Below are 25,429 nucleotides of genomic sequence, written 5' to 3'. Positions count from 1 at the left end.
CTGATGCGATGGCTGGCGCCCTGGGAAGTGTAGTCTCCGTCAGCACGTCCCAGTAACGAAAACAGGGTGAAGGCAGGGGCGGCGTTGATGACCCCGAGTGTAGCATTGCAGTCCCCTTGGGCTGTTTCCTGGTAATTTACAGGCAGTGCTGGCAAGGTTGAAAGGACCCATCCATCCATTCGCTCATCCATCCAACCATTTACCCAAGCCATCCTTTCACTCATCCATCCACTCTTCCATTCTTCCATCCATCCATTCACGCATCCATCCAACCATTTACCCTTTCACACAATACATCCTTTCACCCATCCATCCACTACTCCACCCATCCATCCATTCACTCAGCCATCCAATCATGTACCCTTTCACCCATCCATACATCCTTTCACTTACTCATCCATCCATCCAGTCACTCATCCGTCCACCCATTCACCCTTTCACTCATCCATCCATCCTGTCTTCCAGCTCTCCACCCTCCCTTTCACTCGTATGCATTATTTTACTCATCCATCTTTACATTCTTCTTTTCACCCATCCATTCTGTCAATCATTCATCTATGCTTTCACTTATCCATCCATCCTCCCTTTCTCTCTCCATTCCCCTTTCACTTAGCCACCCATTCTTCCATCCACCCTTCACCCCTCCACCCAGCATCCACTTGCAGACAGAAGAGGCCCATCAAGAACTTCTCCCTCGCTGTAGTTCCTAAAGCAAGGGGTAGGATGGGGGGGGGGTTCACTATTCCACTGCACATAGGCAATCTGAAAACTTGGAAGTCATGAGTCATGCATGATGCACAGCGCAGGACATGAGGTGACTACGAGATGGTGTTGTTTGCAGGGCTATAAGTGGGATGAGAAAGCTGGGGGTCTCTCCAAGGGGCATGTATGATGTAATTAAGGGTGTGGCTTAAAATCTCAGCTAAAACAATGTGCTGAGCATAATGTGCTGCCCGGTATTTTGCTGTTTCTATCATTGCATCCAGTAACATTAGACCTACAACAATCCATGACTATTGGCTTTGTCAATGGATATTAGTTGAATAAAATAAATAAAAAAGCAGCAACTATGGTTTCGTTTTATATAGTAATAAATAGTGCTTCAGCTCTGAAATTATGAGACAGTGTAAGAACTATAACTTCTTCTTTTTAACTTTGTACATTTGTTTTGTTCATTTCTTCCATCTAACCCTAACATAATTCCCTGCCCTAGGCCATGGCAGGAGAAGGTCACCACATGATGTAACTGGTCAAACAGGCCCATTGTCATTCTGTACGTGGCAATGAGCCAGCATATAGAATGGCAGTGGGCGAGTTGGGGCTTCTCTTGTGCTCCGAGGATGAGTCCGAGGCTGCCCCATCAGGGAACTGAGGCCTCTCACTGAGGAACAGCTCTGCTCCCTGCAAGGCCCAAAATTACGGACAAAAGGTGTCCCTAAAAGGGATCCTCATGGATAATGGACATGAGGTTCAAATTACGAATGGTACATGAACTGAGGCCTCTCACTGGGGAACAGCTCTGCTCCCTGCAAGGCCCAAAATTATGGACAAACGGTCTCTATAAAAGGGATCCTCATGGACAATGGACATGAGGTTCAAATTACGGATGGTCCGGGAAATTTAAGGATGGCTGGTCCCCCTATTCAAAAGGTTTATAGACCTAAATCAGACCTGCCAGTAGCCACCCCTGGCCCCCACAAGCCAAGCACAAATTTCAGCACTGAGTAGTATAAGTCCACCTATTGAGAACCGATTGAAAGGCTGATACACCTCACTGGGGCATGCTATTGACCTGTTTTAGTGAATAACTGATATCCTTAATAACCTTTCATTTAATTTCTTCTTCCAGCAGGAACTCATCCTACGCCATCTTGTCCTCTGAAGTGGCACCAACATGGAGAGAAGTGTTATTACTTCTCAGAAAAAACTTATAAGAAGAGCTGGAACGAGAGCCATGAAGACTGCTCTTCCAGGAGCTCTCACCTGGTGGTGATAGAGGAGAAGGCAGAGCTGGTAAGGCATCAGTGACATAGGAGATGGCGGAGCTGATAAGGCATCAGTGACACAGGTGTAGGCAGAGCTGGTAAGGCATCAAGGACATAGGAGACGATAGAGTTGAAAAGGCATCAGTGATATAGGAGCAGGCAGAGCTGGTAAGGCATCAGTGACATAGGACCAGGCAGAGCTGGCAAGGTAACAGTCATAGAAGATCAGACAGAGATCATAATGCATTAGGCAATTCAGAAGCAGGCAGAGCTAGTAAGACACGCAAGATGTAGGAACAGGCAAGGTTGGTAAGGCACCAGTGATGCAGGAGCAGGCAGAAATGGCAAGGATTCAGTGGGACAGGAACAGACAGAGCTGGTAAGGCATCAGTGACACAGGAGCAGGCAGAGCTAGCAAGGATCCAGTGACAGAGGGGCAGGCAGAGCTCTCAGGGCATCAGTGGTACGGGATCAGACAGAGCTTGTCGAGATAAGTGGTACAGGAGTGGGCAGAGCTTGTAATGCGCCAGTAACACAGGAGCAGGCAAAACTGACATGGATTTAGTGACACAGAAGCTGACACAGCTGCCAGGGCATCTGTGGTACATGATCAGGCAAAGTTGTTACTGCATCAGTGGTACTGGAGCAGGCAGAGCTGGTAAGGCACCTCTCATAGAGAAGGAGGCAGAGCTGTCTAGTCATCAGTGGTAAAGGATCAGGTAGAGCTGGTAAGGCATCAGTGATACGGGAAACGGCAGCGCTGGTAAGGCACCAGTGATATAAGAGCATGAAGAGCTGGAAAGGCATCATTGACACAATAGAAGCAAGAGCTGCTAAGGCATCAGTAGTACAGGAGCAGGCAGTTCTGGTAGGGCACAAGTGATACAGGAAACGGCAGAGCTGGTAAGGCATCAGTGATACAAAAGTAGTCAGAGCAGGTAAAGCATTCATTATACAGGTGTAAGAAGTCACTAATACCTGTCCTGCATTTAGTGACAGGACAAAGCAAAACTTGTATGGCATCTGCGATATATGAGAAGGACAATGTGTTATTTATTGAGATTCCAAATGAAGCTAATACAATTTCCTGTAGCAGTCTCAGGAAGCACTCTCCAAGTCAGATGAGAAGTCATTGTAGACCAAAGTTCATCCAATTTAAACCATTTTATTGTTATTGATTCTCTTTGCGTTGTATATTGAACAGTAAATCCCAACATTCAAGTGCTTGTATAATGCTTATCCAGGCCTTTTTACAGCATATCAAGATTATCCATTCATTACAACACATGAAGTCTATAATCCCATGCATTTCAGGCATTTCGCCCTTCTTCAGGGGTGACTATAAAAATGAGGAAAAATGCACATCAGAAACATCATTGTCAATGTATAAAAGATTACATGCTGAAAGCACCTATTAGAATATAATTGGTGTGAATTAATGAGGTCATATATGAACAGCTGGCATTTGGATCAATGTATCTGGGGGAACTCAGTATTACTAAATTATTAGCACTGTTCACTTTATATATTTTTGAAATTTCTATTAGACATATTTTTTCTGATGGATGCTTGTCTGGTGTACATATTGGCACTGACAGCTAACTTAATCAAAATGTGACCAATGACAATATACACAATACAATTGATATCTAAAATGTACATACATTGATCTTGGTACAATCTTGTGGGGGTGCAGTTCCATCACACGGGTTTATTCCTGGCATTCAACACACTGTTTTGCTTAACTGCGGTTACATGTCAAACATGGCGTTCGCACTCGGTTGGTTTATCTTCTTTACAGTATGTTGGACTCTATGACCTCATTTGGTGCCCTCTTACTATCATTGCTTCATAATTTTTTGTAGAGCGTGTCCCCTGATAAAGGGCTGCAACAGCCCGAAATGCATCGGGAGATATGAACCCAAATGCTTTTACACTGTCAAAGTTCATCATTAATGTTTTGATATGAAGAGCATAATATCGAACATTCAATAAAGGCAGGACACCTAAATTGCTTTGCAGAAAACAAGCGTGTGTACTTGTTTTTCATCAACTTCAATACCCAAGTCATGGGTTTTACACTGTGTTTAGGGGGACGTCCCCTAACCAGGAGACGCCTCTTGTTGACAACCTTGTTGGCAACAGTGAAGTCAGTTGAGATGATGCTTCGAAGTTCATCCATGCATGTTTCATCACAGTAGCGCCCTCTTTAGGAAAGCCATGTTACCACAGTATATGTCTCTATGTACTATTTACTCTCTAAATCCTTAAAAACTGGTATATTCCTGGTCTAGGGAAGGGACCTGTATGGATGACCCAAAAATATCCATTGCGAGAATCAGTAACAGATGAAGACACACCAGGTGGTGGATAATGAAGGGGAGAAACACTCCCGGATAGTAGCAGGACCTTACTTGCAAACGTTATGTTCGGATAAGTAGGAGCTCGCATTACACGATTCAGTGACAGATGAGGTAGCATATGGGGGTGAATAGCAAGGAGGAAATACCAGTCCCAGATTTTGGCAAGACTCTAATTGCACACATGGTGGTTGTTAAAGGTCAGAATCCGCTCCTAATTGGTGAGGTAAAATGGATCCCAATGCTGCTTTATATCGCTCCGTTATGGATTTGGCTGCTGCGACCCCACAGTAGCTGAAGTCTCCATGACTACAGCGTCACTATGGTATGTGTGGGGTTAATGGACGACCCTGCAGGGGATACAGTCTGGTGGTCATGGCAACTCCAGCTTCTGCAAGGTTGTGGCAGCCAAATCCATAATGGAGTGACATAAAGCAGCAACAGGATACTCCTGCTACTATCTGGGAGTGTTTTTCCCCCCTTCGGTATCCACCACCTGGCATGTCTTCATCTGTCACTGAATCTTGCTACGGATATTTTTGTGCAATCCATTCAGGTATCTTTTAAGCCCAGGAATATAAAAGTTTTAGAGACTATAGAGAGTATATGTACATAAAGAAGTATATAGTGATAACATGTGACCTTCCCGAAGAAGGGGCTTCTGTGTTGAAAAGTGTGTCAATGTGAATGAACTTGGAATAATCATCTCAACTAGCCACAACAAGACTTCATTGTTGAGAAACAAGATTGTACCAATATCAAATCATGTACATTTTAGATCTCATTTGTATTGTATAGATCGTCCTTGGTCACATTTGATTAAGTTAGCTGTTCATGTGTATGTGTTTGTTTGACTTCTGATGCGAATGAAGAATTAATGAAAGGCCATGGGTGAAATACCTAAACATGCTCTAGTAGGCTCTTATGTTAATTTGTAGAATCCACAAAAAAAACATGAAATGAAAGACTTAAATGAAGAGATTTAATTCCAGTAATGTCTAATAGACAAAGGTACGGGGCGTAGTTTTTGAATAATAGGAAAAACTTTCTCTTTCAACTTTATAACATGTTCAACATTTTTTACTAAACCAATGTTATCACTAAACACTCATTTGTATTTGTCAAATAAGTTGCATAAATGAGGGTCTTGTGTTCTACTGTCACTAATAGATAATATCGGAAACTCACCAAGAACAACAGGTTCAAGATGACCAAGTTTCAGTATTATGCCTAAAGCACCTTGATCACGCCATCCTAGAATGTCCCTACCATTCAATGCCACATATATTTTAGTGTTGATAATTCTACCTTTGAAATTGATGGAATCAGAAAAATACCCTTCCATAATAATATCGTATTCCCCAAAAGCTTTGGGATTAACATCAGAAGGTAGTAATTTAAGATCATGCCACAAGTTCTTAAAAGTTTTTACATCTAAAATCGTGATTGGCGAACCAGAGTCCACCATCACATCCAGAGAATTTGTTCCTATTAACACATTACAGATGGGTCCCTTAATCTTGTTATCCTCCAGAGCATTAATGTGAACAGATAAAGAAGCTACATTCAATGCATCACAAATTTCTTTTTCAGTGTAAACTAGATTACCTTTTCCTTTATCTTTCGGAACTCTACACATATTAAAAAAAGTACCTATTTTTTTACAGTTGTTACATCTTTTATCTTGAGCTGGACAATTTGAGCTGTTACCAAGATGAAATTTAGAGCCGCACCTGTAACAAACTTATTTAAATTTGTGTTCAAATTTTTTTAATCTTTAGGACGAGTGGTAAGAGCATTAACATCAACTTCATGCATATTATCTTTAGATACACTCATAACATTAACATTAGGAGCATTGATATTTCCACTGTTGCTTGAAGAATCCGCCAAGATTTTTGAGGAAGTGACTGAACATTCAATACTTTTAGCTATTAACATGACTTCGTCCAGGGTAGGATTTTTGCAAGTCAAAATTCTTTCCAAAATGTTCTTATTAAAACAGTTGAACACTAATTGGTCTCGAAGGGCAGTATCCAGATGAGTTCCAAATTCGCATTATTATGCAAAAACACGTAAGGTTGCAAGATAATCCTCAATTGTCTCCTCAGGTAATTGTTTCCTTTTAACAAAGACTTGACGCTCAACCATTATGGAAGGTTCATCTTTGTACTGCTTTCCTAAACGAGCCAGTGCTTCAGTGTACACATTCCAAGAATCATAAGAAGTAGGATTTTGAACAATAGGTAAACTGTCAAAAAGTTGTTGCCCAGCATCTCCTAAATGGTCAAATAATATTGCTCTTTTCCTAGAAGCTGAATATTCCAACGCATCAATGGCTTCCAAATAATTAGTAAACACACATTTGTGCCATGGAGTTTGTGGTTTACCTGGAACTTTCAAAAAACAAGGAGGTGCCAAAATAATGTTGTTAGAATTTAACATATTCTCTCTCCGCAGTAAAATAAAGTTATATTAATTGAAATCTTTAATCCAGAGTTCTAAGGTTCATAAACAACAACTATTCATATTTACCCAGTCAAGTAGACACAGATTCAATGAAGCAACATTAAGGAGACCAATCCTTAATAAAGAGATCAATCCGGTGAGATGACCGAGAAATCCGCTTTAAGGAAACTTGAAAGATCGTTAAATGTATTCACGATATAACGAGACATCAATATGCTGCAATGCGATCTTTCCCAATTTTCCAAAATGGCCGCTAACACGTGATGACATGATCACGTTTACTCACGCTCGTAATGCAGTGTCAGTACGTTATGAGTAAGACCCTGGTAAATCAGCGTTGATCCAAATCGTCACAGCTCAGCATTTCTCTTCAATCATGAGGGTCCCCGGGGTCCAACTAGCCCACTACGTACCTCCAGTAAGCGCCACAGAGCTGCATGGCAGAGAGGTGTAAAAAGGGGCGTGGCCTGGACCACCTCTCTGCAACGCAGCCCTGTGGTGCTTACTGGAGGTACCTGGTGGGCTAGTTGGCTCCCAGGGACCCCCAGTAGTGCAGGGGAATTAATTCCCCAATATAAAACATGCCACAGGGCGCGTTTGCAGAGTGTTGCTGGGAAGGGGCTGGGCCTCCAGTGCAATCGAGGTCTTTTTTTCTTTTTTTAGAAGAGGGCTGTGTGGCCCCCCTTCTTTTTACTTTGTTTTGGGCCCTGGGGACCCCATCCCCCAGGGCCTGACACCTTTTATCAAAATAAAACAAAATGAACGGGAAGGGTGCCGCGTGCCCCCCCCCTCCCGTGGCCAATTTCAGCCCCGGGGATTGCAGCCCCGGGGCATGGCCACATATATATTTATTTTGTATGTAGGGGGCTGTGTGGCCCCCCTCCTGAGGCCTTTATTGGCTCCGGGGACCCATCCCCGGGGACGGCCTTTATTATTTTTTAATTTTGAAGAGGGGGGCGCATGGCCCCCCTCCCGGGCCACTTCTAGCCCCGGGACCCCATCCCCAGGGGCAGGCCCTATCCGTTGGGGACCATAGGGGGAGCCCCAATGCCCCTATGCTCCCACTGGCTCTGTGCGTCCTGCAGGAGCCGACATTGCTTTTCCACATGGGGAGCTGCTGACATGTAGCTCCCCGTGTGGAAAAGCAATCTACTTTGCTTCATTGAAGCAAGAGCGTGTTTCCCTGCTCTTGCTTCAATGAAGCAAAGCAGTTTGCAGTGCCCTGTTATTGCAAACAGCAGTGTACCGGGGGTGAGCACCTCGGGACACTGCAGGAGCCGGCCCTGGGGGGTGGAGGTACCCAGGGCCATCAAGGGCTCCTGGAGGGGGGCCATGCGGCCCCTCTCCCAACTTTGGCAAAGTCCCTTGGAGGTGGTGGTCCCCGGGGCGTGTGGGGGGGGCTCGAGCCACCCCTACACAGGTACTTTTAAAAAAAACCTCCGGGGGTGGCAGACCCCAGGGCTGCGGTGGGGCCATGTGCCCCCTCAAATATTTGAGAAAAACCCCGGGGTAGCGGTCCCTGGGGCTGCAATCACAATATAGCATGCCCCAGGGACTTGGCCCACCCAGGGGCTTAATAATAACAAAGCGAGGGAGCCCGTGCTTTGCTTTTTTTATTTTCACGGCAGGATCCGCGGATCCTCCGCAACGTTTGCCGATTTGTGGCCCTGGGGGTCCTTGTGGGACCCCCTAAGTAGGCCTAGGGGGTTTCTACCCTGCCCCTTTTTCTTGTTTTACGCATTTGTTTTTCTGTTTTCTTGTGCCTTGGTTCTACCGAGTCACAAGATGGCTGCCAACACTTCCTGGTTTAAATTAGAATAAACATGTGGTCGGGAGGGTCCGCAGATCCACTGCGCCTCTAGATATAAACATTTTTATTTTGTCATTTTCTCAGCAAATACTGAACGGACTTACACCATTTTAAAAAAGGGTCTCTTTCTGAACCAGGGGCTACCTTTTTGCCAAATGTGGTGTAATTCCATTCAGCAGTTCAAACTGTAGCCATGTCTAAAGTTTCCTATGGGAAATTGATTTTCCGACCTTTTTAAAAAAATTCTCAAGAACTACCGAATGGATTTGCACCATTTAATAAAAAGGTCTCTTTCTGAACCAAGGGGCTACCTTTTTGCCAAATTTGGTGGAATTCGGTTCAGCAGTTCGAGCTAAAGTTTCCTATGGAAAATAACATGGAGATTACATGTTTTGGGACATTAGTAACTAGTTTCCATAGGATTTTTTTTGTTTGTTTTCCAATAACTTTGGCGCCGGTGGACGAATCTTCGCAACATTTATAAAACTAGTGGCCCGCTCCGGTCTGCTCCTGTCTTGGAAGTTTTGGAGTGATTTGACAAGCGGGGTCCGAGAAAAAAGGGGGGTCCCAAGATGCGTATTCCCCATGTTTTTTTCCATAGGAAAATTTAGACAAAGCTACAGTCCAAACTGCTGAATGGAATTACACCAAATTTGGCAAAAAGGTAGCCCTTGGTTCAGAAAGAGTCCTTTTTCTCTGGAACTACGGAACGGATTTACACCATTTAACAAATAGGTCTCTTTCTGAACCAAGGGCTACTTTTTTGCCAAATTTGGTGTAATTCCGTTCAGCAGTTCAACCTGCGGGAAAAAACATTCGGGGTAAATGTTGTTTACCCTCCCTTTACACTCTTCCACTAACCCTGCCAGCACGAGGTGCACTGATCTAATCACTTCGCCAAAACCAAAGCATTTTTAAATTCACCATGCACTGTCTTTGACGTACTCTAATGATGCAGTCACTACCCGTGTACTCATGCAATGGCCTAGGCACTAACACAGGCACTGCTACAATCCCCAGAGCAATACCTATGCACTCCAGCATTCCTACTGTCACTCCCTGTTTACTCTTCCAATCACCCTGCCAGCAACATGTACTTATCCAATCACTGTGCCAATACACAAGCACTTACACATTCACCATGTACTCTGCTTTCAGCACACTAATGACCCAGTCACTAACCATGTACTTATGCAATAACCCAGGCACTAACAGATGTAGTGCCAGAATCCAATGAGGACTACCTATGCAGCCCAGTAATCCCCCTGTCACTACCTATGCACGTCTCCAATCAACCAGCCAGTATTATGTAGTTATCCAATCATTCCGCCTAAACCCAAGCACTTATAAATTCACCATGCACTCACCCTGCATCACTCAAATCATCCAGTCACTACCCATGTACTCATGCAATGGCCAAGGCACTAACTCATGCAGTGCTAAAATCTCCAGAGCACTACCCATGCAGTGCAGCAATCGCCCTGTCACTCCCTATGCACTCTTCCAATCTAATCACCAGCACCTTATACTTATATAATCACTTCACCAAAACCAAAGCAGTTATAAATTCTGCTTGTACTCTCTTTGCAGCACTCTAATCATCAAGTCACTAACCATGTACTTATGCAATGCCCCAGGCATTAACAGATGTAGGGCCATATGTATCATCCTCACCATTTGCGATTTCTAAATAGCGAATTTTAAGGAATCGCTAATTAGAAATCGCAAAACGGTATGTATGTAGGAAATCGCTTCTTTTTAGCGATTCCTTAACATTCCTAAATTGCGATTAGCAAATTGCTAATCACAAATTTCCCATTCATTTCTATGGGCCAGGAGGCCCATAGGAATGAAGGGGAAATTTGCGATTAGCAATTTGCTAATCGCAATTTAGGAATATTTTCAAGGGTGCTGGGGTGTCACAAGAACACCCTGCTGCACCCCTGAAAATGACATGTGTGGGCATATGGCGCACATACATGCCCTAAGGGCATGTGTGAGTGTCATATGCCACCTTTGGATTTTAAATAAATTGCTTTTTCAAAAGAATTTGCAACTTACCACCAACTAGAAGTTGCGAATACTTATGGGCATTTTTGCATTCTTTTTCATTCGATACATTGCGTTTAAGGAATCGCTAAATTTGCGATTCCTTAAGTGCAATCGCAAAATAAGGAATGGCAAATTTTGAGATTCCTTATTTTGCTGCGAAAATGTTTCATACATTCCATTTAGCAAATTAGCATTCGCAAAGGTCGATATTCTGCGAATTTCGGCCTTTTGCGAATGCTAATTTGCTTGATACATATGGCCCGTAGTGCTAGAATACCACGAGGACTACCTATGCACCCTAGTAATCCCCCTGTCACTGCCTATGTACTTCTCTAATCAACCAGCCAGTAGTATGCACTTATCCAATCACTCCGCCAAAACCCAAGCACTTATAAATTCACCATGCACTCTCCTTGCACCACTGTAATCATCCAGTCACTACCCATGTACTCATTCAATGTCCAAGGCACTAACTCATGCAGTGCTAAAATCTCCAGAGCACTACCCATGCAGTCCAGCAATCCCCCAGTAACTCCCTGTGCACTCTTCAAATCTATTCACCAGCACCATACACTTATCCAATCACTTTGCCAAAACCAAAGCAGTTATAAATTCACCATGTACTCTCTTTGCAGCACTCTAATCATCAAGTCACTAACCATATACTAATGTAATGACACAGCCACTAACAGATGTAGTGCTACAGTCCTCTGAGGACTACCTATGCACTCCAGTAACCCCCCTGTCACTACCTGTGCGCTCCTTCAATCACCCAGCCAGCAGTCTGTACTTATCCAATCACTCTGCCAAAACCCAAGCACTTATAAATTCACCATGTACTCTCCTTGCACCATTGTAATAATCCAGTCACAACCCATGTACTCATGCAATGGCCCAAGCACCAACTCATGCAGTGCTACAAACCCCAGATCACTACCCATGCAGTCCAGCAGTCTCCTCATCACTCCCTGTGCACTCTTCCAATCACTCCGCCAGCACCATATACGTATCTAATCAGTTCGCAGTACTTTAATCATATAGTCACCACCCATGTACTCATGCAATGGCCCAAACACGAATACATTCACTGCTACATTCCCTTGAGCACTACCTATGCACTCCATCATTCCCCCTGTCACTCCGAGCGCACTCTTCCAATTACCCTGTCAGCACTGTGTACTTATCCAATCACTGCACCAATACCCAAGCACTTATAAATTAACCATGTACCATCTTTACAGGACTCTAATCATCCAGTCACTCACCATGTACTTATTCAATGACCCAGGCATTAACAGATGAGTGCTACATTCACCTGAGGACTACCTATGCAGTCCAGTAATCTCCTTGTCACTACCTATGCACTTCTCGAATCACTCAGCCAGCACCATGTACTTATCCAATTAGTCCGCCAAAACCCAAGCACTTATAAATTCACCATTTTCTCTCCTTACAGTACTCTAATCATCCAGTCACTACCCATGTACTCATGTAATGGCCCAAGCACTAACATATGCACTGCTACAATCCCCAGAGCACTACCCAAGTCCAGCAATCCCCCTGTCACTCCCTGTGAACGCTTCCAATCACTCTGAGAGCACCCTATGCTTAGCTAATCACTCCGCCAAAACCCAAGCACTTATAAATTCACCATGCAGTCTTCTTGCAGCAGTCTAGATCATCCAGTCACTGCGCATGTACTCATGCAATCGCCAAGGCACTAACACATGCACTACTACAATCTGCAGAGCACTACCTATGCACTCCAGCTATCCCTCTGCCACTCCCTGAGCACTCTTCCAATCACCCTGCCAGCACCATGTAATTATCCAATCTCTGCGCCAATACCCAAGCACTTATAAATTCACCATGTACTTTTTTTGCATCACTCTAATCATCAAGTCACTAACCATGTACTTATGCAATGGCCCAGGCACTAACAGATGTAGTGCTACAATCCCCAGTGCACTACCCATGCAGTCAAGCAAGCACACTGTCACTCCCTGTGCACTCTTCCAATAACTCCGTCAGCATCATACACTTACCTAATAAGTTCACTAAAACCAAAACACTTATAAATTCAACATGCACTCTCTTTGCAGTACTCTAATCATGCAGTCACTACCCATGTACTCATGCAATGGACCAGGCCCTAACACATTCACTGCTACAATCCCCAGAGCACTACCTATGCACTCCAGCATTCCCCTTGTCACTTCTTGAGTAATCTTGAAATAACGCTGCCAGTACAGTGTACTTATCCAATCACTGCCCCAATACCCAAGCACTTATAAATTCACCATGTACTCTCTTTGTTGCACTCTAATCATCCAGTCACTAATCATGTACTTAAGAAATGACCCAGGCACTAATAGATGTAGTGAGGGCTACCTACACACTCCAGCAGTCCCCTAGTCACTCTTTGAGCACACTTCCAATCACCCTACCAGCAACATGTACTTTTCCAATTACTGCTCCAATACACAAGCACTTATAAATTCACCATGTACTCTGCTTGCAACACTGTAATCATCCAGTCTCTAACAATGTACTTATGCAATAACGGAGGCACTAAGAGATGTAGTGCTAGAATCCCATGAGTACTACCTATGCACCCCAGTAATCTCCCTGTCACTACCTATGCACTTCTCTAATCAACCAGCCAGTAGTATGTACTTATCCAATCACTCCGCCAAAACCCAAGCACTTATAAATTCACTATGCACTCACCCTGCAGCACTCTAATCACACAGTCACTACCCATGTACTCATGCAATGGACCAGGCTCTACCACATACACTGCTACAATCCCCAGAGCACTACCTATGCACTCCAGCATTCCCCTTGTCACTCCATGAGCACTCTTGCAATCACTCCACCAGCACCAAATACTTATCTTATCAGTTTATCAAAAACAAAGCACTTGTAAATTCACCATGCAATCTCTTTGCAGTACAATAATCATGAACTCACTCCCATGTACTCATGCAACGGCCCTGGCACTAATATATTCACTGCTACAATCCCCAGAGTACTACCTATGTACTCTAGCATTCCCCCGTCACTCTGTGAACACTCTTCCAATTACCCTGTCAGTACCGTGTACCTATCCAATCTCTGCCTGAGGACTACCTATGCAGTCCAGTAATCTCCCTGTCACTGCCTATGCACTCCTCCAGTCACCCTGCCAGTACCATGTACTTATCCAATCAGTTCGCCATAACCAATGCACTTATAAATTAACCATGTATTCTCCTTACAGTCCTCTAATCATCCAGTCACTAACCATGTACATAACCATGCAATGACCCAGGCACAAATACATGCACTAATAAAATCCCCTGTCCACTGCCCATGAAGTCCTCTGAACACCTAAACACTACTCATTGACTCCTACAATGATCCAAGTAGTACCTGTGTAGTGCAGCACACGCATTGTGATTTCAAAAGAAAGTATTTAATTGGTTTTTACTTACAACATGTTTTTTTATACAATAGTGTATTTCTATATAGTTATATTAATAATATTAGATTTTTCTTTTTTATTTATTTACAGATATTCTTCATCTTCATTAAAAAAGACTTACCATGACCAATAAAATAGACAGTAAAGAGGAACAAGAAAAGAAAGAATAATATTTAAAGAAATGACAACAGCAACAATTAGATGAACTACAACATGTGGGAAAAAAGAAACAGTCTTTCTGTAAGAGAACAAAATAATTTATTAAAAGACTTTCAAGGGCTAGAAACAGTTTGCCCAATGTAAAAAATAGAAAGAATGCCTTAAGAACAAAGAAGAATGAAATTATAAAAGGACACATTAATGGCAAATCATGTTCTGAAAAAACAATCTATGATTATAGAAGAAAGCATCAATTTTATGATATAAGTAATAATGTTTCCCAATAGAGTAGTACTAAATGTATTAAAGATGGGAAGAAATATAAAAAAATCTACATTTTTAAAAAGAAGAAACAGATTGAAACTATTGTTGAAAGGGCTTTTGAATTGAAAAGGAAATTATTAATTTTAATTTTAAACAAAATTCGACCATTAGATAAGCCAATACGTTTTATGAAAGTCAAAACTAAAAAGAAGAGACTAATTAACAGAACTAACTTTTGTGATATTTCTTTGGATGAATGGAAGCACACTTCAAGTACAGAGCCTTTTTTTAATGAAGAGAGCTATCTTCAAACCAATACATTAGTTCAAGCAGATCGAGTGGCCATGCCTATGGAATGAAGAACGGTTGTTCAACTGAAAAAGAAAATATAGTTCCTAGAAATATAGAAGAAGTGATAGCTGATGAAGTTCTAGGGAGACGTACTAAAGCCCCAGTGTATACTTGCAATTGTAGTAGCATGTGTAGTATACGACAGGAGTCTATTGATATTTTACAAAATTTCCTATGAGCATACATTAAAAAAAGGGTTAAACAAAAGATTAAGTTGCTGCAAGGACTCGATCCTTGCAAAGTGAGAAAAATTACTGGTTTGCAAGGTCATTCTCTGGCTTGTCTTTCTAGAAAAGTGTGTCAAAGTGATTTTCATCATTTCAGAATGTTAGCATTACATCACTCTCAAGTGTGGAAGTTAGTAAGAGGAGTGTACTATGCAAAAAGTCCAGAAAAATAATTTTAAGTGATTTAAATAGTGCTCTTTTGCGTGGGTCAGTATCAGATGTAAAAAAGTTTGTGATAAAATTGAGTTTCGTTACTTTGGTCCTGAACAAGAGTGTAGAATTGTAGAGAAAGTAAGACATTGATAGAAGTAGGTGTTGAATAAGACGTGGAAGATAGTAGTACTGAGAAGTTTGAAGAAGAAATTATGAAGTTTTAGGTAATTTGTTGTGAAAGACCAAATTATGGGGTCGATTACGATGGCGGACAGAAGGACGACCGCCGGCCTGGATTAGGCGGAAAATGCCTTTTTCCAGTCACCCGCCGCGGGCACTCCGTCCGCCATATTAGGATGGGAAACACTGTCAAATGTCCGTACGAGGTGGAAAAGCACGCACCGCCGCGGAAGTACACCCGACCCCGCGGCGGACGGAACCAATCCAGAGACACCGCCGTACGGAATGATGTCTTCGACGGTCCTCCAAATCACGATGGCGGAAAACACACATCAAATCGCTGCGGAAAAACAACCTGCCTGAACACGGCAGATCCACCACAGTGGAGATACAACACATTGCAGAGATACCCACCACAAGCAGATCGCCGTCATGGACCCAGCGCTACACGCATTTCCGATACTCTTCGTGCTCCACCACTAGCAAGTCATGGCCCATCGCCGACGGCGACGCAGGTACGCCAATACACCAATTGCTGACGGAAGGGGAATACCTGCCAGGGCTGTGACGTAGGGAGGGGGAGTGTCATGTTTGAGAAACTGCATGTACGATCGCACCAATATATCAACAGTTCAAGTACACAACCAGGAATGACAACAACAAACCACGATACATGATTGACTTGCTTTATTAAACATAATAGGGGTATAATCGTACACTACCCAAGAGCATGGGCACTGGGTAGAACAGAGCAGGTACATCTGAAGCAGCACATGAGGGCTCAATGCAGTATCATAACAGCAACAGGGCAGTGTTTACAACATAGCAGGTACATCAGAGGCAGCACATGAGAGGGCAGAATGCAGTATCAGAACAGCAACTGGGCAGTGTTTACAACTGAGCAGGTACATCAGAGGCAGCACGTGAGAGGGGCTAAGTGCATCAACAGTCCATGGGAGAGAACATAGCAGGTACATCAGAGGCAGCACGTGAGAGGGGCTAAGTGCATCAACAGTCCATGGCAAGGCATTGGTACATCAGAGGCAGCACGTGAGAGGGGCTAAGTGCATCAACAGTCCATGGGAGAGAACATAGCAGGTACATCAGAGGTAGCACATGAGAGGGGCTAAGTGCCTCAACAGTCCATGGCAAGGCACTGGTACATCAGAGGCAGCACATGAGAGGGCAGAATGCAGTATCAGAACAGCAACAGGGCAGTGTTTACAACTGAGCAGGTACATCAGAGGCAGCACATGAGAGGGCACAATGCAGTATCAGAACAGCAACAGGGCAGTGTTTACAACTCAGCAGGTACATCAGAGGCAGCACATGAGGGCACAATGCAGTATCAGAACAGCAACAGGGCAGTGTTTACAACTGAGCAGGTACATCAGAGGCAGCACATGAGAGGGCACAATGCAGTATCAGAACAGCAACAGGGCAGTGTTTACAACTGAGCAGGTACATCAGAGGCAGCACATGAGAGGGCACAATGCAGTATCAGAACAGCAACAGGGCAGTGTTTACAACTGAGCAGGTACATCAGAGGCAGCACGTGAGAGGGGCTAAGTGCATCAAATGTCCATGGCAAGGCACTGGTACATCAGAGGCAGCACGTGAGAGGGGCTAAGTGCATCAACAGTCCATGGGAGAGAACATAGCAGGTACATCATAGGCAGCACATGAGAGGGGCTAAGTGCATCAACAGTCCATGGCAAGGCACTGGTACATCAGAGGCAGCACATGAGAGGGCAGAATAAAGTATCAGAACAGCAACAGGTCAGTGTTTACAACTGAGCAGGTACATCAGAGGCAGCACGTGAGAGGGGCTAAGTGCATCAACCGTCCATGGGAGAGAACATAGCAGGTACATCCGAGGCAGCACATGAGAGGGGCCAAGTGCATCAACAGTCCATGGCAAGGCGCTGGTACATAATAATAACAATACTGATATTTATATAGCGCGAACAGCTACCTCGCATGGAGGTATCCCGGCGCTGAAGAACATTTTCTTGTTAGGCCAAGTAAGAAGGGAGAGTGTTTAGCTTTCCTGGGCATAGAGCCAAGTCTTTAGTTGCTTCTTAAAGCTGGCTTCTGTCGTGGCAGATTGGATAGCGGCAGGTACGGCGTTCCAAAGTATCGCCGTGCCCGCAGAAAAGGACCTGCCTCCAAGTCTAGCTTTTCTGGCACGTGGAACGAATAGCTGAAGTCGGGAGTTGGACCGCAGGCACCTCTTCTGGTAGTGCCGGGGGAGTCTGAGTTTTAAGTATTTGGGGCAAGTCCCCTTTAATGCTCTGAACGCCAAGGTTAGAGCTTTAAACTTTATTCTACTAGCCACAGGGAGCCAATGCAGATAGCGTAGATGCGGAGAGACATGCTGTCTAAAAGGTATATGTTTTAGCAGTCTTGCAGCCGCATTCTGCACGATCTGCAGGCATTGCACCAAATATTTGGGGAGGCCGAGATAGAGGTCATTCGCATAGTCCAATCTGGACATGACTGTTGCATGAACTACCGATTTTCGACAGTCTACTGGCAAAAGGGAGAGGAACTTTCGGAGATTCCTGAGTTTGTAGAGACATACAGTTGTGACTTGCTGTATATGTGAGGAAAAGGAGAGACCCTCGTCCCATCTTACACCCAAATTCTTCGCTTTGGTGCTAGGTGTAGGGGGGGGCCCATTTCAGGAGGCCACCACAGGTTCGAGGGGGGATGAATGTGTTTGCCAAAGAAGACAACCTCCGTTTTGCCTGCATTCAGTTTTAATTTGTTGGCATTCATCCAGTTGGCAACATCTCGCAGACAGCCCCTCAGCTTGCTGAAAGCTGCCTCAGATACATCAGAAAAGGGGAAGACCAATTGCGTATCATCTGCATACGAAATCGCCTTAACACCCCATTTAGCAATCAGGGTAAAAAGTGGGGCTAGATAAACATTAAAAAGTAGCAGGCTGAGAGCCGACCCCTGAGGGACGCCACACCATAGACGTTTAGGTTTCGAGGAGAAGGTGCCCAGAGCAACTTTCTGGGAGCGATCTGTAAGATAGGATTGTAACCAACTTAATGCCATGTCTTCCAAACCTATGTCCTTCAGCCGCATTAACAGTCTGCCATGATCCACCGTGTCAAATGCGGCTGATAGATCCAGGAGCACCAGCATAGCTGATGCTCCTGAATCTAAGGACCACCTAATCGACTCAGCCACCTCAATGAGGGCGGTCTCGGTGCTGAATCCTGATCTAAAACCTGACTGAGTGTCGTGCAGCACCTCTTTTTCCTCAATGAATCTATTCAATTGACGCTGTATCAATTTTCCGAGCATTTTTCCTGGAGCTGCAAGTAAGGAGATTGGGCGGAGATTACTTAGATCGTCCGGGGCACCATTGGGCTTCTTTTTCAGAGGAAGGAGTGTGGCATGTTTCCAACACTCAGGAAATATACCTGTTGAAATAGAAGTATTCCATATGTGCAAGAGTGGTATAGCAATCGAGTCCGACATCTTTTTCCATAGCTATTGGCGGGCATGGGTCATCAGGGGCCCCTGATTTACATTTTTTATTTCCATCACGGCCTCGGTAAGGGAAATAGGGAGGAATTGAGCTAGCGAGAGGGAGGGCAACTCAGAGTCAGCCATGTCCGTCATTGCTGTAGGCTCGGGGCTAGTGAAGGTGCCGTACACCTTCTCGATTTTGTTATCGAAGAAGTCAGAAATGTCCTCACAGAGTTTCTCTGATGGAATGACTTCAGTCTCGATAGCCATAGGTTTGAAGAAGGATTGAACAATCTTAAATACTTCTTTGCTAGATTGTTCCGCTTGCTGGATGGAAGACACAAAGAAAAGTTTTTTTGCTTTTTTGATCGATTGATGGAGACCGCGGAGGGCATCTTTGTAGCAGATTTTTGCAGAGTCGCAATAATTTGCCCGCCACAGCCGCTCTAGCCTTTTGCAGTTGCTTTTTTGTGCCATCAGCTCAGACGAGACCCAAGGGGCGGAGGGGGATTCTCTGCGTGATGTAGCAGCTTTTGCAGAAGCGATGATATCCATCGTGTTTCCTATCCAGTGGTTCAGCGTCGCCGCATCAATATTCACGTCAGTAGTCAGAGCTGGGAGGGTAGCTGCAAGAGCAGGGCAGAGGGTGTCTGCTGATATATTATCCCATTTTCTTCGTATATATGAACGCCTCCCATTTGACTGGTGCTGGGAGGAGAGGGAAAAAGAGAAAGGGATTAGAAAATGATCCGTCCATAACAATGGCTGTGGAGATTTGGCAGTTGTGTCCGGAATGTTGGAAAAAATCAAGTCCAGCATATGACCTGCCTTATGCGTTGGTTTCGAGATGATTTGAGCTAGATTCGCAGCTTCCAGTGTGGAGATAAGTTGCGTAGCCAAGGGGCAATCCGTTCTATCTACATGAACATTAAAATCGCCAACTACAATGAAGTATGAGTGAGCTAGAGAGCTTTGGACTATAAAGTCCAAAAGTTCGCAGGTGTTTGTTGGGGAACAGTCCGGGGTCTGTAGATGATCAGACCAGCTAAGGACAGTTGGGGATTGATTTGGAGGCAGAAATGTAGCCCCTCTATGCCTGGAATAGTGATAGGTGTTGACGACGCCAATAAGTATTTGTTCTTAAAGATAATAGCTACCCCGCCACCCCTTCTGCCCTTTTCTCTATTTGAGAAGCTCATTTTAAAGCCTGGCGGAACTGCCAGCGAGATGGAGGACATATTTTCCTCAGCCAGCCACGTTTCCGTCAGAAATAGGGCGTCCCACTCCGAGTCTTCCAATAGCAGCCAGATATCGTCCGCATGTCTCGGAAGAGATCTGCAGTTTATAAGACCGGCCCTAATAGTAGTGCCTGAGGGTGCCTTTTTTTATTTTAAATGTGATATTTTTGAGGATGGACCATCACAGAGTGTCTTGCTACACATCGGGCATGCCAATGGTAGACTGACTTTGGCCAGGTCTGATCTATTGGCCTGACACAGTTTAGATGTATTTAGTGCTAGTAGTTCCGTCCTGGGCCATACGATCCTCTCTGTATCCCTACCCTCACCGGCAGCGTGGCTGGCGCTGGCCGCGGTCCGGTCGCGGACGGGCGCAGACGGGCTTGCCTTAGGCGCGCCATCGGCGCGCAAACGGCGCTCCCGCTGCGCTCGTCCGCTGCGCTTCCGAAGGATAATTGCAAAAACAACAATGATGGACAGAATGTGGATCAATGTCACACATTCACCCCAGTCCAAAGATCTGGGCCCAAATCCATCGTTTTTTTGCACCACACACCACCCTGGGTTAGACAATGGCGATATGCAAATCAGCGCTGACCCTGTGCCCCATGGGAACAGTCCAGTCCGAAACTGAAAAGTGTACTGGGGATGCTCAGACGTGAGTCCCAGACACTCCACACCACTGGAGTCAAGCTAGCCGGGCTGATGAGAGGTGTTACCTCGAAACCGGGCCGGTCCTCGGATGCTTGATTCCGTTCTGGGAAGGACATGGCTTTTGTAGTTCGGACTGGACTGTTCCCATGGGGCACAGGGTCAGCGCTGATTTGCATATCGCCATTGTCTAACCCAGGGTGGTGTGGAGTGGAAAAACGATGGATTTGGGCCCAGATCTTTGGACTGGGGTGAATGTGTGACATTGATCCACATTCTGTCCATCACTGTTGTGTTTGCAATTACCGCTCTAAGTGTACTGGGGATGCTCAGACGTGAGTCCCAGACACTCCACACCACTGGAGTCAAGCTAGCCGGGCTGATGAGAGGTGTTACCTCGAAACCGGGCCGGTCCTCGGATGCTTGATTCCGTTCTGGGAAGGACATGGCTTTTGTAGTTCGGACTGGACTGTTCCCATGGGGCACAGGGTCAGCGCTGATTTGCATATCGCCATTGTCTAACCCAGGGTGGTGTGGAGTAGAAAAACGATGGATTAGGGCCCAGATCTTTGGACTGGGGTGAATGTGTGACATTGATCCACATTCTGTCCATCACTGTTGTGTTTGCAATTACCGCTCTAAGTGTACTGGGGATGCTCAGACGTGAGTCCCAGACACTCCACACCACTGGAGTCAAGCTAGCCGGGCTGATGAGAGGTGTTACCTCGAAACCGGGCCGGTCCTCGGATGCTTGATTCCGTTCTGGGAAGGACATAGCTTTTGTAGTTCGGACTGGACTGTTCCCATGGGGCACAGGGTCAGCGCTGATTTGCATATCACCATTGTCTAACCCAGGGTGGTGTGGAGTGGAAAAACGATGGATTTGGGCCCAGATCTTTGGACTGGGGTGAATGTGTGACATTGATCCACATTCTGTCCATCACTGTTGTGTTTGCAATTACCGCTCTAAGTGTACTGGGGATGCTCAGACGTGAGTCCCAGACACTCCACACCACTGGAGTCAAGCTAGCCGGGCTGATGAGAGGTGTTACCTCGAAACCGGGCCGGTCCTCGGATGCTTGATTCCGTTCTGGGAAGGACATGGCTTTTGTAGTTCGGACTGGACTGTTCCCATGGGGCACAGGGTCAGCGCTGATTTGCATATCGCCATTGTCTAACCCAGGGTGGTGTGGAGTGGAAAAACGATGGCTTTGGGCCCAGATCTTTGGACTGGGGTGAATGTGTGACTTTGATCCACATTCTGTCCATCACTGTTGTGTTTGCAATTACAGCTCTAAGTGTACTGGGGATGCTTAGACGTGAGTCCCAGACACTCCACACCACTGGAGTCAAGCTAGCCGGGCTGATGAGAGGTGTTACCTCGAAACCGGGCCGGTCCTCGGATGCTTGATTCCGTTCTGGGAAGGACATGGCTTTTGTAGTTCGGACTGGACTGTTCCCATGGGGCACAGGGTCAGCGCTGATTTGCATATCGCCATTGTCTAACCCAGGGTGGTGTGGAGTGGAAAAACGATGGATTTGGGCCCAGATCTTTGGACTGGGGTGAATGTGTGACATTGATCCACATTCTGTCCATCACTGTTGTGTTTGCAATTACCGCTCTAAGTGTACTGGGGATGCTCAGACGTGAGTCCCAGACACTCCACACCACTGGAGTCAAGCTAGCCGGGCTGATGAGAGGTGTTACCTCGAAACCGGGCCGGTCCTCGGATGCTTGATTCCGTTCTGGGAAGGACATGGCTTTTGTAGTTCGGACTGGACTGTTCCCATGGGGCACAGGGTCAGTGCTGATTTGCATATCGCCATTGTCTAACCCAGGGTGGTGTGGAGTGGAAAAACGATGGATTTGGGCCCAGATCTTTGGACTGGGGTGAATGTGTGACATTGATCCACATTCTGTCCATCACTGTTGTGTTTGCAATTACCGCTCTAAGTGTACTGGGGATGCTCAGACGTGAGTCCCAGACACTCCACACCACTGGAGTCAAGCTAGCCGGGCTGATGAGAGGTGTTACCTCGAAACCGGGCCGGTCCTCGGATGCTTGATTCCGTTCTGGGAAGGACATGGCTTTTGTAGTTCGGACTGGACTGTTCCCATGGGGCACAGGGTCAGCGCTGATTTGCATATCGCCATTGTCTAACCCAGGGTGGTGTGGAGTGGAAAAACGATGGATTTGGGCCCATATCTTTGGACTGGGGTGAATGTGTGACATTGATCCACATTCTGTCCATCACTGTTGTGTTTGCAATTAGCGCTTCCGAAGGAGGCACATAATATATGGATACAAGTGACGTAATTAGGGTGCGTGGCCTCAGGAAAACCGGCGTGGCCTCAGTAGACACCGGAATGGCGGCAGCGCTAAACTCCGCTGCACCGCCTCACGACGAAGGGCTTAATGCCACTGCTAAAGTGTCAAGAGGGGAAGTGAGGAGGTGAGTATTAAAACAGATCAAAATGCGTGACTCTCACATGTTATAAAACAATTTAAAAACACTCCCGGCTTTCCGCCTCAGGAGAACAAGTATAGCATCCACCGGCGCTTGTAATCAGCGTCCTTATGTATGCTCTGTGATTAGCGTGGTCACGAGAGGGGGCGTGGCCTCAGGAAAAGGGGCATGGCCTCAGTAGACGCCGGAATGGCGGCAGCGCTAAACTCCTCTGCACAGCCTCACGACGAAGGGCTTAATGCCACTGCTAAAGTGCCAAGAGGGGAAGTGAGGAGGTGAGAATTAAAACAGATCAAAATGCGTGACTCTCAAATGTTATAAAACAAGTTAAAAACACTCCCCGCTTTCCGCCTCAGGAGAACAAGAATAGCATCCACCGGCGCTTGTAATCAGCGTCCTTATGTATGCTCTGTGATTAGCGTGGTCATCAGAGGCAGCACATGAGAGGGGCAAGTGCATCAACAGTCCATGGCAAGGCACAGGTACATCAGAGGCAGCACGTGAGAGTGGCTAAGTGCATCAACAGTCCATGGGAGAGAACATAGCAGGTACATCAGAGGCAGCACAGGAGAGGGGCTAAGTGCATCAACAGTCCATGGCAAGGCACTGGTACATAAGAGGCAGCACGTGAGAGGGGCTAAGTGCATCAACAGTCCATGGGAGAGAACATAGCAGGTACATCAGAGGCAGCACATGAGAGGGGCTAAGTGCATCAACAGTCCATGGCAAGGCACTGGTACATCCGAGGCAGCACGTGAGAGGGGCTAAGTGCATCAACAGTCCATGGCAAGGCACTGGTACATCAGAGGCAGCACATGAGAGGGCAGAATGCAGTATAAGAACAGCAACAGGGCAGTGTTTACAACTGAGCAGGTACATCAGAGGCAGCACATGAGGGCACAATGCAGTATCAGAACAGCAACAGGGCATTGTTAACAACTGAGCAGGTACATCAGAGGCAGCACATGAGAGGGCACAATGCAGTATCAGAACAGCAACAGGGCAGTGTTTACAACTGAGCAGGTACATCAGAGGCAGCACATGAGAGGGCAAAATGCAGTATCAGAACAGCAACAGGGCAGTGTTTACAACTGAGCAGGTACATCAGAGGCAGCACGTGAGAGGGGCTAAGTGCATCAACAGTCCATGGGAAAGAACATAGCAGGTACATCAGAGGCAGCATATGAGAGGGGCAAAGTGCATCAACAGTCCATGGCAAGGCACTGGTACATCAGAGGCAGCACGTGAGAGGGGCAAGTGCATCAACAGTCCATGGCAAGGCACAGGTACATCAGAGGCAGCACGTGAGAGGGGCTAAGTGCATCAACAGTCCATGGGAAAGAACATAGCAGGTACATCAGAGGCAGCACATGAGAGGGGCTAAGTGCATCAACAGTCCATGGCAAGGCACTGGTACATCAGAGGCAGCACGTGAGAGGGGCTAAGTGCATCAACAGTCCATGGGAGAGAACATAGCAGGTACATCAGAGGCAGCACATGAGAGGGCACAATGCAGTATCAGAACAGCAACAGGGCAGTGTTTACAACTGAGCAGGTACATCAGAGGCAACACCTGAGAGGGCACAATGCAGTATCAGAACAGCAACAGGGCAGTGTTTACAACTGAGCAGGTACATCAGAGGCAGCACGTGAGAGGGGCTAAGTGCATCAACAGTCCATGGGAGAGAACATAGCAGGTACATCAGAGGCAGCACATGAGAGGGGCTACATGCATCAACAGTCCATGGCAAGGCACTGGTACATCAGAGGCAGCAGCTGAGAGGGGCTAAGTGCATCAACAGTCCATGGCAGAGAACAGAGCAGGTACATCAGAGGCAGCCCATGAGAGGGGATAAGTGCATCAACAGTCCATGGCAAGGCACTGGTACATCAGAGGCAGCACATGAGAGGGCAGAATGCAGTATCAGAACAGCAACAGGGCAGTGTTTACAACTGAGCAGGTACATCAGAGGAAGCACATGAGGGCACAATGCAGTATCAGAACAGCAACAGGGCAGCGTTTACATCTGAGCTGGTACATCAGAGGCAGCACATGAGAGGGCAGAATGCAGTATCAGAACAGCAACAGGGCAGTGTTTACAACTG

The 25,429-nt window shown here is 45.9% G+C and overlaps 1 protein-coding gene across 1 annotated transcript in view; it reads left to right on the top strand.

Annotated features, from left to right (window-relative positions):
- The window catches only part of LOC144769737 (killer cell lectin-like receptor subfamily B member 1), a 357,657-nt gene that overhangs the window by 132,379 nt on the left and 199,849 nt on the right, over positions 1 to 25,429 (top strand). The window contains exon 4 of the mRNA XM_078653917.1: positions 1,850 to 2,013. Within this exon, the coding sequence (XP_078510043.1) occupies positions 1,850 to 2,013 (164 nt within the window). The remainder of the gene's footprint in view (positions 1 to 1,849; positions 2,014 to 25,429) is intronic.

This window comes from Lissotriton helveticus, chromosome 7 (genome assembly GCF_964261635.1).
Source record: "Lissotriton helveticus chromosome 7, aLisHel1.1, whole genome shotgun sequence".
Taxonomy (NCBI): domain Eukaryota; kingdom Metazoa; phylum Chordata; class Amphibia; order Caudata; family Salamandridae; genus Lissotriton; species Lissotriton helveticus.
The sequence above is the reverse complement of the archived record's forward strand: the minus strand, read 5'-3'. Positions and strand labels throughout refer to the sequence as shown.